General features: G+C 40.9%; 1 protein-coding gene and 2 non-coding genes across 3 annotated transcripts in view; all 3 read left to right on the top strand.

Moving 5' to 3' along the window:
* ncapd2 (non-SMC condensin I complex, subunit D2) overlaps positions 1-15,285 on the top strand; it is a 28,562-nt gene that overhangs the window by 4,481 nt on the left and 8,796 nt on the right. The window contains exons 8-25 of the mRNA XM_037784298.1: positions 6-129; positions 274-421; positions 3,716-3,913; positions 3,997-4,131; positions 4,209-4,296; positions 5,405-5,603; positions 5,734-5,852; positions 6,764-6,964; positions 7,083-7,257; positions 8,122-8,206; positions 9,005-9,141; positions 10,885-11,017; positions 11,517-11,592; positions 11,679-11,894; positions 11,988-12,148; positions 14,160-14,271; positions 14,403-14,526; positions 14,868-15,023. Of these exons, the coding sequence (XP_037640226.1) occupies positions 6-129; positions 274-421; positions 3,716-3,913; positions 3,997-4,131; positions 4,209-4,296; positions 5,405-5,603; positions 5,734-5,852; positions 6,764-6,964; positions 7,083-7,257; positions 8,122-8,206; positions 9,005-9,141; positions 10,885-11,017; positions 11,517-11,592; positions 11,679-11,894; positions 11,988-12,148; positions 14,160-14,271; positions 14,403-14,526; positions 14,868-15,023 (2,587 nt within the window). The remainder of the gene's footprint in view (positions 1-5; positions 130-273; positions 422-3,715; positions 3,914-3,996; positions 4,132-4,208; positions 4,297-5,404; positions 5,604-5,733; positions 5,853-6,763; positions 6,965-7,082; positions 7,258-8,121; positions 8,207-9,004; positions 9,142-10,884; positions 11,018-11,516; positions 11,593-11,678; positions 11,895-11,987; positions 12,149-14,159; positions 14,272-14,402; positions 14,527-14,867; positions 15,024-15,285) is intronic.
* Positions 2,170-2,473, top strand: LOC119497812. The gene has a single exon (XR_005208993.1). It is a non-coding gene; the product is annotated as a small nucleolar RNA U85 (small nucleolar RNA).
* On the top strand, positions 4,348-4,661 carry LOC119497811. The gene has a single exon (XR_005208992.1). It is a non-coding gene; the product is annotated as a small nucleolar RNA U85 (small nucleolar RNA).

Here is a 15,285-nt window from a genome sequence, read left to right as displayed (position 1 = left end):
TACAGGTGCAAGTGTAAAGGTGATCCAGTTGCTGCAACACTTTGAGCAGTTGTCAACCGTGTTTGCCCAGGCAGTGTTTGTGTGGGTCACAGAGTATGGAGCCAGGGCAATCATAGGAGAAGTCATAAGGTCAGTACACATAATTTGTGTGCATATTAAGTTCCCAACAAGTCATCCTCTTTGTAAATCAGTTTGTGGAAATCTGATTATTTGGCTGCCAAAAAGCAAATGACCATGTTTGGATTCATACCTTATTTTTTCCCATTCCTTCAGGGAGATTGGTCAGAGGTCAAGTGAGGAGCTCGCTAGAGAGGCGTCAGGGGTCAAAGCTTTGGCTTCCTTCATCGCGGAACTCGGTGCCCTGGTGCCTGAATTAGTGATCCCCAACATTAGTGTGCTCATCACACACCTGGAAGGAGAGGTACTGCATACTTCAACATGTTCACCCTGCTAACGTTGATCTAATTTAGAGCTAGAACTAGTGTCTTTTATGGGTGGACGATACGGCCAACATCTTCTGTCACAGTATATGTCATTTTATATCGTGGTAACGGTATATATCACGAAATGGTTTAAAATAACCACTGCACTTCATCACATTTGATTATTATCTTCTTTTATTTGGAACTTCCATACAAACAAAAACAACTGCGAGTTCTTCCTTATGTTGGGTTGGGATGCCTCCTCTTCCTCCTCATGCTCTGTATTTACAACTTCACTCTCCTCCATGTCTGCCCAAATCACGTTACCTTGCGAGGCAGCTGGATTTGCGAGATCAAACAAGAATCACAAGATTGCACGGTATTGGCAAATCTCTCCTGGTGGACACATTTCTACTGTCGGTATATACGGTATATACCGTTATTGCCCAACCCTAGTGTCTTTAAATCAATAGCAGCTTGCTGCTACATTTATCTGGCATAAAAGTTTATGTGATAATGTAAAAGAGTAACCCTTAATATTAACGAGTCATCACTATGGTGGTCTTTCTGTGTGAGCAACAGGGCTGCTCATGCAAAGAAATAAGTTCCTATGAGAGCACACACCGCTTGATTGAGTTGGGAGATTCGTTCCCCACAAATCACTGCTCTTTGTGCCCTTCAAGACTTTCTGTGTAGAGGTTAATGTAGTTTTGCTGTTAGATACATAAATTACATTTACTGCCGTTAAGGCCTGTCATTATCCTGGGTTGTTATTAGCTTATGCAGTAATTTCATCACATATTAAAAAAGAAGAGAAGCAGGGTTTTTAATTTAACTGTGCGTGTTTTCTGTGATAGGAGAGTGCTACAATGTCTTCTCCACTTGTAGTAATATTTTCACACAAGACAGGGACTTCACAGCATCCAATTACATTTTAGATAGCCTCCCAAGTGCGAGTCTGCATTTACTATGAAGTGACTCTCAAAAGGAGCAAGAAGTAATGCGTCAGTGCTCAAGTGCTCTGCTGTTTTATTTGGTCAATAAGTTCTCTTGCTCAGGTGCAGGATTGCTATTATAATGCCAGAATGCGTCACCCTTCATTTAGGACTTGAAATGTGGTATCTTATGGGGCATTCACACCAAACACAAAGCAATCTTTTCACATAATGCGATTTCATACAAAGTCCACACAAAGAGCCGAATAGACATGAGTTTAGGCCGGGCAACGCGAATACGCAAAATTTGTGAAATATTTCAACTCAAGCAAGAAATTTGAGTACGAATCTGTATCATTGTGTAGTTAATTTGGCATCTTTCTGATCCATTTAATGCAATTAAATAACCAATCTGTTTGTTTGGGTTCATACCGCTGTAGCAACGTGTGGCTTACAGTGAATAGCTGCCGGATGATGTTATGAACCCAGACACGTCAGTGTTTGGTTTTCCGACGTATCTGGGACTTCCGCAACATGTACAAAAAAGAAGCAATGGTGGTTGATGAAACATTGTTGGTATCAACATGGAGGTAAACTCCTCCTCCTCTTTGGCACATCTAGCGCGAGTGATTTGACTGAATACAAATGATCCCGGTGGTCAAACTCGTGCGAGTAACGCAAGGCGAAAATTCGCTTCATGTTTGAACGCAGCAATACTGACACGAGAAACTGGAAGAAAAAGCACAAACTCTGTGACTCTTCAGTGAAACGTCTCTTCCACACACAGATTAAGTTTATTCAGTTGACATTTTGCCCAGTGATGAGACCAAGGCGAATACGAGCTTACTGAATGAGAGTTGGGTTCTTCTTGCCTTGACTGGCAGGTAATCTTGGCAGTGCAGAGGAGCATTCCTGCTCTGCTGTAAGGGCCCGCCTACAGTGACTTGGCTCAACCCAAATTATTCCGCTACAGTCACAGCAGAGTAATTGCTGGGATTAAGCCGACAGTGTGTTTTGTGTGTCTGTGTGTGTGTTGTGTGTAAGAGGCAAGGAGTTCACCCAGCTCTCTTTACTGTTCAGTTAGCAGTGAGTTGCTTCTTTGGTAATCTGAGGGCAAAGTTCAGAAAGTTGTCTTGGGCTACGTTCACATTGTAGGGCTTAATGCTCAATTCCGTTTGTTTCTCTGCCTAGATTGTTCACATTCATGTTTGAAGTGACCCATATCTATTCAATTCAATTTATTTTTATATAACGTGAAATCATAACAGAAGTTATCTTGAGATGCTTTACATACAGAGCAGGTCTTAGACCGTACGCTATAGTTTAGAGACCAAACAAGAGATCCCACCAAGAGCATTGCAGCGCGCTGTGGCCAGGAAAAACTCCACGTTTGGCGGGTAAAAACCTGGAGCAGAACCGGCTCTGGGTGGGTGGCAGAGACTAATACAACTAGGACTAATAAAAAAAATCAATTATCGCGTTGGTTTCCACAGCACCAGCATGCTTGCTGGGAGTTCTAGATGTCTTTGGCAGTGACCAACAAGTCTCATTCTCCAGGCTGCCACTTTGGCGCTTAGCCTTGGTTGTCCCTCATACAGACGGTATTAATTAATGATGGTAGCAGTTGGTGTCAAGCAGGCAGCAGATGCAACCACAATCCAGGTGTAATCCAGAACCAGGTGTAACCCCCGATCCATGGTTACCTGCGAGACGAGAAAGCACAAGGACTCCGGGGAAGAAATCAAGTTAGTAACAATGAATAGGACATGAATATATATACAGAAGGAGAAAGGAGCTCAGTGTGCCATAGGAAGTCCCCCGGCAGTCTAGGCCTATAGCAGCATAACTATATCTGACATCAGTGTGAACGGATCTCTGCCCTGAAATGCCTCACATGCAACCAATAACGTCACACACATGGGGGACTACCCATTGTTCCAAAAATACACACTGGAGTCGTTGGAGTCCAGTGACTGCCAGACTCTGTTAACATATTGCTCAGTTTAACAGATCTGGGTTCCCCGTTTCATGATACTCCTAAATCATAACGTATGACTTTATATGACTCCTAAAAAAGACTTCCTTTCGGCTGCTATTTAACTTTATAGTGGCCCAGATCTGATTGGACTTCTGTGTCCACACTACTTTGAAAAAATCAAATCTGTCTCACACAAGAGCAAAAAAAAATCAGATGTGGGCCACATTTTCTTGTAATGTGAACGCAGCCTTATTCTTGCAGTTGGCATGAAATACCACAATACATAAATCCTCATTAAAGAGTCAATGATTGTTATAGAAACTAAGATATTATTTTGCTGACACAAGATCAGAATCAGACTATTTCCTACTGTTTTCCAGAGCAACACCATGCGTGTCGCTGTGTGTGAGGTGCTGGGAGAAATCCTTGTGCGGGTCCTGTGTGGCGACGGGCTCGACGAGTCCGGCAAAGCTGACCGCGACCGCTTCTTTGACACACTGCAGGAACATCTGCATGACACGCATTCCCATGTCAGGGCGCGTGTGTTGCAGGTCTACGCACGCATAGTGAACAGCAAAGTATGTCTTCATTCACTAATGATTATTTTTGTAACTGCATGTTATTGAAGTCTCCCTTGGTAATAATTACGGTCTTTGTTTAGGCACTGCCCCTGTGTAAGTACAGTGAGGTGATGGAGCTCGCTGTGGGACGACTGATGGACAAATCTATAAATGCGGTGAAGAGTGCCATCCAGCTGTTGGCAGCATTCATCGCACACAACCCCTATAGCTGCAAGGTAACTTAAAGCATTTAGACCCAGAATAGCAGACTTTCTTTTCTCAGATTTCTCATTGGAATATGTTTCTTCTTTAGCTGAGCAGTGCAGATCTGAAGAAACCGCTGGATAAAGAGACCACTAAACTCAGAGAGATGAAAGAGAAACTGGAGGGAAAAGCCCCAGGTGAGAACGAACCCACAGAAGTTTTTTTTCCTTCATGCTCGGTGAGCTTTTGCCCAGTGATGAGACCAAGGCGAATACGAGCTAACTGAATGAGAGTTGGGTTCTTCTTGCCTTGACTGGCAGGTAATCTTGGCAGAGTAGAGGAGCATTCCTGCTCTGCTGTAAGGGCCCGCCTACAGTGACATGGCTCAACCCAAATTATTCCTTTAAAGTTACAGTGGAGTAATCACAGGGATGGAGTCGACAGTGTGTATGTGAGTGTCTGTGTCTGTGTGTGTGAGTGTATATGTAAGAGGCAAGGAGTTCACCCAGCTCTTTTCAATGTTCTGTCAGCTATGAGTTGCTTCTTTGGTAATCTGAGGGCACAGTTCAGAAACTCATTTGAACTCAGCAGACCACATCTGTCCCCTAATTTAGTTGTCTTAAAATTCACACATGTAAAAGCCTTTCACACACCGAGGGCGATATTTTTTCGCACGTCAATATATTTGTCGAAATGTTGTTTTTGTCATGAGTGCGTTCACACAGAACGCGACTTACCTGGCGAAAAAGCAACATCATTTTTTTCCTGAACAAGGCCGATTTTTCGGAGCTTTCGCATCGCTAATAAAGGCATCAACCAATCACGTTGTGCAGAACGGATTGAGTTGCTCCCTTTATTTATGAAACAACGACACGGAGACTCCATAGTCTGAACCAAACGATCTATCAATATATCGATTCAATGATCAACGATCCAATATCATCAATGCAAAGTGAAAACATAGATGCAGATCTTTACACTACACTTTCTCAGAGCGTTTACTGTTGCCGCGGATGGGTTTACATTGGTGCCTTGTGTTGCGGTACCGAACGCAGACGGTCGTGACGAAGACTCGGTATTGAGAACGGGCTAACCCAACATTTCTTCTCAATTTTTAATCTCAAGAACTGTTGTCATCGTTATCATCATTGTTGTCATTGATCTGTTACCATTCTCTCCTACTGCTGCTAATTGATTTAATTTCTAATCTTTTTCTGTCAGTTGTTCCTCCTCATTTTCTTTGTAGCTCTAACCTGAGTCATCCATATTGGATTTAAATTTTCTTTTCCCTCTCCCTCCTGGCAGTGGCAGTGATTAAAGCCAGTGAGCTGTGGGCCGCGATGGAGCCTGAGCTGCTTGTCACTGTCAGGACAGAGCTGGAGCCCACAAGTGAAGAAGAGAAGGAGGAGGAGGAGGACAGGGATGTGGAGGAAGACAAGGAGGCAGAAGACGACAGAGCAACTGCAGTGAAGGTTGCTCAGTACCTCCGTGTCAACAAATACAGGTGATGTTAATCACCACAACAGTGTTGGCCTGTTGACTCAAGTGTCACTACCTGAAGGATTCTTTCTCCCACACTGTCAATTAGCCAACAATCTGATATGTGCCGTTTCTTTTGTCTTCCCCCTCTGCAGGAATGCGGTGCGTCTTTGTATAAGAGCCCACAGCTGCTTCCCTGAATCTGAGATGTTTGCTTCTCTGTCCACTCTCACCCCTGAGACTTTATTGGACACACTGGCTCTGATATTCAAAGGTAAAACCTTTCTATCCAGACACTCATCAAAAGTGCTCTCTGGTGTGAATCTTAATGGAAGCAAGATTGAACTCATTTAAGATTCAGTTCTTTGCATTTCCTCTTGATTAGAGGAAATTCATTTCACATTATCTTTCAGTGTCAATTCATTAAAACTGACTCTTCTATAATATTGGCCTTTTTATATAAGAATGTGAGTAGCGGATATATCTCTTAGAGCATAGAACACTACATTACCAGATACACATGTTGATCATTACATGAAAGAAATTCACACACTCAGTTGAGAAACATGAAATGGGAAGTGAAGTACCTTTTCAGATTTTAGCCTTTGTTTTGATGCTTTTGGCTTCCAGCAGTTTAGGCAGGGACAACAAAACAACAACTGACACGTGGACTGACACACACACACACACACACACACAAAGAGCAGAGGACCAGAATCGCTTGTTGACCGGTGCGGAGAAATGCCTTCAAATGGACCCCGTGACCGGATCGGCTGATTCTGCTTTCAGTGATCGGCCCCAAAAATCCTGATCAGAGCACCCAAAGTTTTCTCTAACCGTATAAATGACAGCAACAACTGTCACTTTGTGAAAAGTATCTTTTTTTTATACATTGTGTGTGCGCTGGCAGACGAAAAAAATGAGACTACTGTGCAAAGGAAGTCAGACTTTGATGGCTTATTCCTTAGTATGCTGTTAATGTAAATGTAACACTTCTTTGGCTGCCTTACACTAAAAGCCTCACAGCAAAGAGAATAGATTTAACTTAATTACTGTACAGCTGCTGCAGGGAAGTGTTGAGTAATCAAGCAGCAATGGAAAAATGGTTTATTGGTTGACTTCTTGTGTGATAGCTTTTTAATCCCAACTTACTTTACATTTTACGGTCCCTTACGTTTTCCTCAGGCTCTGACGAGGACGCCTCTGAGCTCAGCCAGAACTGTCCACCAACCCCGCAGAAAGAGGCAGAGAAGGAGGGGGAGGATGGGGAGCTGAAGAAGCAGGAGATGTTAGTGCAGTACCTCAAAGACACGGAAACCTTCGCCTTACAAGTGGAGAGAGCAATATCTGTCATTAACACCATGCTCTACTGGAAAACCACTTCAGGTAAAAGGCAATATCCATCCAGGCAAACCTATTCACACTTGTGCACTCCAATCTAATATATTATTTACCCAGTAAAGGAATATTTTCACATTTGACAACTGAATTTTTGGGGTTTTAGTGGTCCAGGAGGCTGTGCAGTTTTGTGTGACTGTATGCGAGTTCAGCGTTGCCAACTCGGTCAGTGGGGTGAGGAAGATGTTGCCTCTGGTGTGGTCAACTGACGCTGCCATTAAAGATGCTGTCGTTCAGGCCTACAAGCGCCTGTATCTGAACCCTCAGGGAGACACCATCAGGTCTGTAAAACTGCCTCACATTGACGGTTTAATGTGATTTCAGCTGATAATACATTTATTTTTATAAAAATTTTGTAGGGCTGTAGGGAATAGTTTGAAGCTTCATTCATAAGTTCACATTTTAATTGTTAGGGCGCTTTCACAAGCCGACATTTAAGTCTCATTTATTGGAACTCTGGTGTGGTTTAACCCCCGGTGTTTCAGACCGTTTTGAAGTGAACCAAAATGCAGGCTGCCGGTAAATGACCCGTTAACATGAGTGGGAGAGGACTGACCTGGACTTCTGCAGAAGGCCGATGTTTGCTTGACATCTGGGCCGAGGAGAACATACAGAATATGATAAAGTCCACAAAAACAGTGACATTTATTAAGCCATTCCAGATATACTGGAGGAAAAGAGATTCATGCTCACAGTTGATCAGTCCCAAGTCAAGTGAAAAACTTCGACAGCGATATTTCAAAGTCTGTTTCCCTGCATAGAAGTGGCAGCTCTTGAGACAAAAAAGATAATTTCGCTCTTTCGTACAAGCCCCTCAGCAAATAATTTTTTTATATGGCCTGCTTTAATTTGTGCACTGTGAAACTGAACCAGACTAAATAGAAAACAAACCAAAAGTATTAATTTCACTCTGATTCAGACTAGCCAAACAGACTATGGCTTGTGAAAGCGCCCTTAATCAACATTTGAATGCTGCTCAGCTTCCTCTTTTTTTTTTTTTTTACACGTCTATTCATTCTGTTTAAAGCTGTTATTTCTGAGATTGGGCTACACTAGTATTATTAGTATTATCTTATTTGTAGAATTAGATTCCAGTGGTGTCTGCGTAGGATTGTCGTCTTAAAGTAGCTGTCTCGTCTCATTAGGACGAAAGCCCACACTCTTGTTGACAGTCTCTCTGAGCTGATGGTGGATGCATCTCTAGGAACAATCCAGTGTCTCGAAGAAATAGTGAGTATCTCTGTTATTACTCTAATATGGATCATTTCTGTGTATGATGGTCAATTATAGAAACACAACCGTGCAGACTATTGAGAGACAGGTTTGTACCAGCCATCAAATGTACAGAGTATGTTTTATTTACTTTCTGTCTTCCAATATTAATTTTGGCAGCTGTTTTAGATGAAAATGCTTATTAGTTTTAGTCACCGTATAGTCATTTTTATCCTTCATGGTTTTAGTCTAGTTTTAGTTGCCAAAAAGTCATTATATTTTAGTCAACTTCTAGCCAAAATGTTTTCTCTATTAATTGTATTGGCTATTTAGTCCTATGTCAAATATCCTTTTTTTTAGTCATCAGGTGAGGCAATATTGATCATTTCAGCCAACCTAGTTTAAAAAAAAATCAATAATTTTGTCATTTTAGTCAAACTTATTTCACGTAAGATTTTATGTTATCATTATCTGATAAAAAACACAGGTTGAATGATTAATAAAAAAACACAGATTGAATGATTAATAATGCAGCGAAACTAAAGAGATTTTGGTAGAGTTTATATTTTTTAAACTACATTTTAGTCTTCTATTTTTTTCGTCCTCGATATTGCATGTTTGATATCATCACCATAAGTGTTTAATGGCGTTGGTGTTGTCTCATCTTAGTCTTAGTGGAAAAAAAGGTTGTTGACAAACATATTTCGTCATAGTTTTCGTTAACGAAATCAACATCTGTGTCTTCTGCATTTTGGATATTATACCTTGTAATAAAACATATGGGGAGCTGTAACATGTTTGTGATGGTTTCTTCAGGTGCAGGAGTTCTTTGGCAGTGACAGCAATCTCCAGTCCACTGTAGTGCAGGTCTTGTGGGAGAGGTTTACAGGCAAACGAGAAACTTCTGGCTTACACAGGCGAGCTGCAGTGTTACTGCTGGGCATGGCTGCACGGTAAGACATAGACCACTTACAGTATGCATCTAAGAAACAAACTTCTTATGCCATGATGAGGAAAAGGGTCATTGGAGTTTACAAAATGAGAGATTTTAACTTTTCTTGCCTTTGACTGATCATTTTGGTAAAGATTGCCACTGTGCTCTAAAGCAGCAGGTCAAAGTGACCCAGCTCCACCTACTCTGACTGTGTAGAGTGACATAAGGAGTAGCTGAATAAATGGTCACAGTGCATGATGCATTTTTATTTTTGTGTTTAAGAGGAGATGCTCCAGGCAAAAACTGTTTTCTCAAAAAGAAAATTCTCAAACTCTGCGTCAGAAATCTCCACTTCAGAAGCACTTACATAAACCAAACTTTCCAGTTTAATTCCTATCTATATTCTGTAGGTTTTTACAGAGAGGTTTGATCATATATCATTCATAGCTTGATTTATAGAACATTTTATTCCTAAAAAACATGGCGGAAATGGATTTTTTTTTTTATATCTGTTGACAGTTGGATTTATGGACTGATAAAAAGAGACATCCTAAATTCCCTCAGTAAAAACCTATATAAAATATGTCAGAAAAATGAAACAAGAATTTTGAACCTGGCTTTATCCAATGATCAAATTTCTGTTCTGGAAATTATGCGCTTTAATAAGGAGCAATATATACAAAAGGAAAAAATAAGATGGGTCACTTAAAATGGACAACTAATTGTTTTCCTTTTTGGAAAAATCTACATTTGTATTGTCTAAATTGCATACAATAATATTTGTCAAAACTAATCCCATTTAGTGCATTTAAGTGCCATATTACATTCTGGGTTTTAAATAAAACATTTTCTGAAATGCAAACAAATAAATTGAAAAGTAATTTCAAATCGCTTTAAAAGGGTAGACATCTTATGGGCTATTCCTAACTCGAGTAATTCAATTACCAAAAACCATTTATGAAAATTGCATCGATGGTTTTTGGTAATCAAAATACTCAAGTTACTCAAGGAATTGTTTCAGCCAATGTTTTGACATTTGCATCCCTACGTTGATACCCTTTGCAAAAAGCTCAAGTTGGATTAGAATCTCAGAACAAACCTCATATTGTATATTAAAATGGACAGGACACTGTTTCTTCTATTCTTCTATACAATCAAAATCATTGTTGTAGTTGTGTGTTAAACTTGAGTTGATTGAACAGTTTTTCAAAACATTACGTAAAATCTGTGGTATTCCTCACTGCATAGAGGGACTTACTTTTATATTTTGGTCCTGCCTCAGCTACTTGACATTCAGCAAATCATCTCATTAGTCAGAATACAAGCTCAGCCTCAGCTCCTCTCCATTGTAATCGAAGTCACGACCATATAACTAGGCTCCTTGCCAGTGCATTTCACTGAATATACTGTATATATATTTTAGTGTTCCCCCTCAATCTACCTCAAAGACTGCCACAGCTGGAGGGAAGAGCGAGCGAGTTAAGAGACTCTGCAGTCCACCCACACTGCTGCCTCTCTTCATTCAGCCGTCAGCATTCATAACCTATTAAATCTTATGTGCTTCTGCTAACCCTTCCTCCTACACACATTATCTGGGCAGCAGCCTAGCACTAGCAGGGCCAGCACACAGCTGTTGGGGTGATGTAGGGCAGAGATGTTGTTACCTCACTTTGCATAATCACGTGATCATTTGTGGAAATAAAATCTATACTTACCGCCTCTTTGTAAAACGGTCTGTTTTCTATGTATGTGAATCCAACAGGGCAGAGAGGGAGGTGGTCCTCAGTAATCTGGACACTCTTTGTTCCGTGGCTCTGGGAGAAAAAGTGACTGAAGACTTTCTTCTGGCTAGAGACACAGTTATCACCATCTGCAGCATCACGGACCACGTCAGGGTAAGAAGACATAAATCATGATTTGCCTCTAAGCAGCTCTTGATGACCAGAGAGCCACATTGACTCGAGTCAGCGGTTAAAAATCTTTTCTTCTAAAAGTAGAGATTTAACAATAATGTTCTAGCCTTCTTTAACCTCTTAAAAACACTCAACATCGTTTTCTCAGCTTCATACTTTATGACTTTTCCTCAATTTGTTAGAATTGCTCACAAGCATGATTTTGATCTGATGACATGTTTTAGAAGTCTGCTACAGATAATAAGGATTTATTAGTAGGGATGTACTGATCCGACTTTTTCAGTTCCAATACCAATAGCAACACCTGGGCTTTGGGTATCTGCCAATGCCGAGTACCGATCCAATACTAGTGTTTAATTAATAGGCTTTATACTCTTTGGAGCAGGAAGAACTGTCTTGTCTTGTGGTAGATATTTTGCCTATGAACTTGTCGAGGGCTTCAACACGCTGTTAACATCATGTGCTGCATTATTTCCACCAGCAATCAAAAGGTGCTCCATTCAGACTGCCACAGGACCATCAGCTCTTCACCTGCCTCACTCAGGCCATCGCTGAAGGTAAATGCAGACAAGCCCTTTGTTGAGAAAAATATTAATCTTAGCCTTCACTGCTTCACGCTGGTTTCTTCCTCTGACTGCTCCAGGTGTGGTGATGGAAGACCCTTACTGGCACAGCTTCATGGAGCAGGCTGTCCGTCTCCTCTACTTCCTGTCTGAATCCCCTGACCAACTGTGCTCCCGGCTGCTCCAGCGCAGCGCTCGCCTCTTACTAGATCAGATTGCAGAAGGTGGCGAACTCAACAAGGATGCTGTCCAAACGCAAGAAGGATCTCAAGAGTCCAGTGAGCAAGGTGAACAAGGTGAGTCCCATTATGTCTCTGTCTACAGTGACACAGTGTAACCTGTCCAACATACTCTTAATCACATTGTGTCCATGTGTCTGTCTCCTGCAGTGAACTGTGTGTGTCTGGCCCAGCTGTTGGCTCTGTGTGGCTGCGTGGCTTTCTGGCAGGTGTCTCACCTTGAGCGCAGTGTGAGCGCTGAGCTGCGGAGGAGGAGAGGCGAGACGGAGGAGAGAGAGGAGAAGGAAAAGGGCCCATCCAGCAAAGCTAAGGTAATGAGGGTGTATATAATACTTATACAGGTATATAGAGCAATTCAGTACAATGCCCTTGAATTGAAGTAATTCAGATTGTAAGTAATTTTATTTTTTGTTGTATGTCACTTGAGTGTGTTTAGTAAATTACAAAATAAACAGCTGTGTGTGTAGGTCAATGTAAAGGTGAATGTGATCAATTCAGAAAGGGTGTGTGAATGTCAAGCATTATGCAATTAGATGCCATTCCGTGGGGCGCTAAAACTATTAATTGATTAATTGAGAGCTATTTTGATAATAGATTAACGGTTTGAGTCATTTTTCTAGCAAAAACAACTGATGGTTCCAGCCCCTCAAATGTGAGGATTTGCTGCTTTTCTTTGTTTTCTATTATTGTTGATTGAATCTGTTGACTGGACAAAAAAATGTTCACCTTGGGATCTGGAGAATTTTGATGGCCACTTGTCACTATTTTATGGCATTTTATAGACGAAACCAATAGGGCTGTCCTTGACCAAAGAAGTTCTTAGTCGACTAATAGGATTTTGTCAGCTAATCAGTTAGTTGATTAATCGACAAATCTGTAAAACTGAGTTTCTCCATAAAGAATCACACAAAAGCACCACTTTAAATCTTGTTTACCAGAGACGTGCTGATAAGTTTCTTGGAAATAAGTCATTCAGCATGAAAAAAAGTATACAAAGAACAAAAAAATCTAGTAATAAAACGAATCAACTAAGAGGGCGCAGCCCTAAAAAACGTTAATTATATATCATATAATTAATTATATAATCAAGAAAATAATCATTAGTTGCAGCCCTATTTCCATTGATACCGTAGTTACTAAGTACTTCCGCAGATATTAAAATGTTACAATGAAGTCAAAACAACCCCCCCGAGTGAATATCATTTTGACAGTCTCAGCAGGATGGCTTGATGAGATGAATTTTAGTGGCACAGTCAAATGAGTGACGGCTCATAATTGTGCAGCTCATCAGGGAACAGGAAATTAAATGTCTCCTTAATTAGCATGAGAAGTTTTGCATTTTTGTCATTTATTTTTCACCTTTTTCTCTCAGAATAACCAGAGGGACAAATAGGCATAGAAGCTCTGTCACTGCTACATGGTATACCCAACAGGACGAGAGGTTTTTAGTGATTATCCATGCAAAATGCAGCATGAGTGAAGAGTTTCCATGGATGTTTTGATACCTTTCTTTCTCCTGTGAAAACAAGTCTATTGGCAGTGTTTTATACTAAAAAGATTATCATTATTCAGTGTCACTTTAAGACTGCAGTCAAACCATAGAGACTGTATATAGGAAGTGGACGTAGTCACCTTGACGTCAACCAGAAGTGACACGAGCGTGTGGAGCCAAGTACATCCGTACGCTGAATAAGACGTTTCAGGCGACCAGAATTAGCTTTCAATAGAATTTAACTTTCATGAACTGAAAACACGCTGTTAAAGTTGTAAGACGAAAACACGGACAACACCCAGACCGGACAACGCCGTGGTAGCGACCTGTCAATCACAAGCTAGCCACGTCCTAAAGCATCCCCTGCTTTATGGTCTATTTGACTCTAAATGGGACCATAATTTACTAAATGAACATCATGCTGTATTGAAGAAGACTTGAAACTAGTGATTGAGACCATAAACTCATGTTTTCAATGTTTACTGAGGTAATAAATCAAGTGAGAAGTAGGCTCATTTTCTCATAGACTTCTATACAATCAGACTTCTTTTTGCAACCAGAGGAGTCGCCCCCTGCTGGCTGTTAGAAAGAATACAAGTTTAAGGCACTTCTGCATTGGCTTCACTTGTCAGACCTGGAGTTTTCCCACTGCGTCAGACTGAAATTTGTCAGTGAAAGGCACCTAGAAATTAATGGGAAGCAAAATTCGGTTGACTGACTGCACCATCAGTAGAGTGTGCTATAAGTCAGAAAGCTGCCATGATGATTTCTAGGAATATGTTGAGATGGAGAAGTGGCTGTTTTGTAAAGCTTTTCTGTGTTTCCAACAGCAAGCGGCCAATGAGAGCGCCATGGAGGAGGAGCTGGGGCTGATGGGTGCCTCTGCAGAAGATACGGAGGCTGAACTCATCAGAAAGATCTGCGAGACTGAATTACTGGCTGGTAATGAAAACCAATAAACCCCACTCTTCATTCTTCATCCTGTATGTTCAGTTCAGCACATAGATTTTGATAATACAGTGTTTTCATTTATTAAACATCTTCTCCCCACCGTCCTCTCTCTGTCTGTTTAGAGGAGAACCTGCTGTGTTCATTCCTTCCCCTGCTGGTTAGAGTCTGCAGCTCTCCAGGACGCTATTCCCACCCACAGCTCACCACTGCTGCCAGTCTGGCGCTCTCTCAGTACATGATGATAAGGTAAAAACATATTGCCTATTTGCTTGTTCTTTATATTTATATCAATGAGGTTAGACTAAATAGCAAACACCTCTCTATACAAGGCCATACAGCTCACATGAACATTATAACCTTCATGAAAGTAGGATTTATTGCAGGACTGTTGTATTAGACTGCATTTATTTTAGTTAGGTATACCTAATAAACTTGGCAACTAAGTGTATATGTAGAGCTGAAATGATTAGTTAATTGGGAAACTAACCTGCAGAGTAATGAAAATATTAGTTTGTTGCAGGCGTACATACTGACCTGAATTATTGGGATACCTTTTAATGCTGTGATTTCTTTATCTCTTATGTCAGCCCATCGGTGTGTGAAGAAAACATCCGTCTCATGTTTACGGTGCTGGAGCGCTCCGCTCTTCCTGTGGTCAGGGCAAATGCCATAATAGCCCTGGGAGATCTCACCGTCCGTTTTCCAAACATTTTGGAGCCCTGGACACAGAATCTCTATGCCAGGTAATGTAATGACGAATTTAATTATTTATTTGTTTTTTTTTGGTTTTTATATCAGTCTGTAGTTTCACAGTGGTGTTCGTAATGTATTCAAATCAGAACATACAAATTTTGTTTTAGCGTCAAAATGCTATTTTCCCATCAAGGCCTTCCCATGTGACCTGACGTAGATTTCTGCATGATGACATATATGTATACATATATCCTTATCCATAGTATTACCTGCTTTAACTTGTCACGTTAGTTCAGATCTGAAAGTCGCAAA

This window comes from Sebastes umbrosus, chromosome 11, assembly GCF_015220745.1.
Source record: "Sebastes umbrosus isolate fSebUmb1 chromosome 11, fSebUmb1.pri, whole genome shotgun sequence".
Classification (NCBI taxonomy): Eukaryota; Metazoa; Chordata; class Actinopteri; order Perciformes; family Sebastidae; genus Sebastes; species Sebastes umbrosus.
Note: the sequence above shows the minus strand (reverse complement) of the source record. Positions and strands in the feature narration are given on the sequence as shown.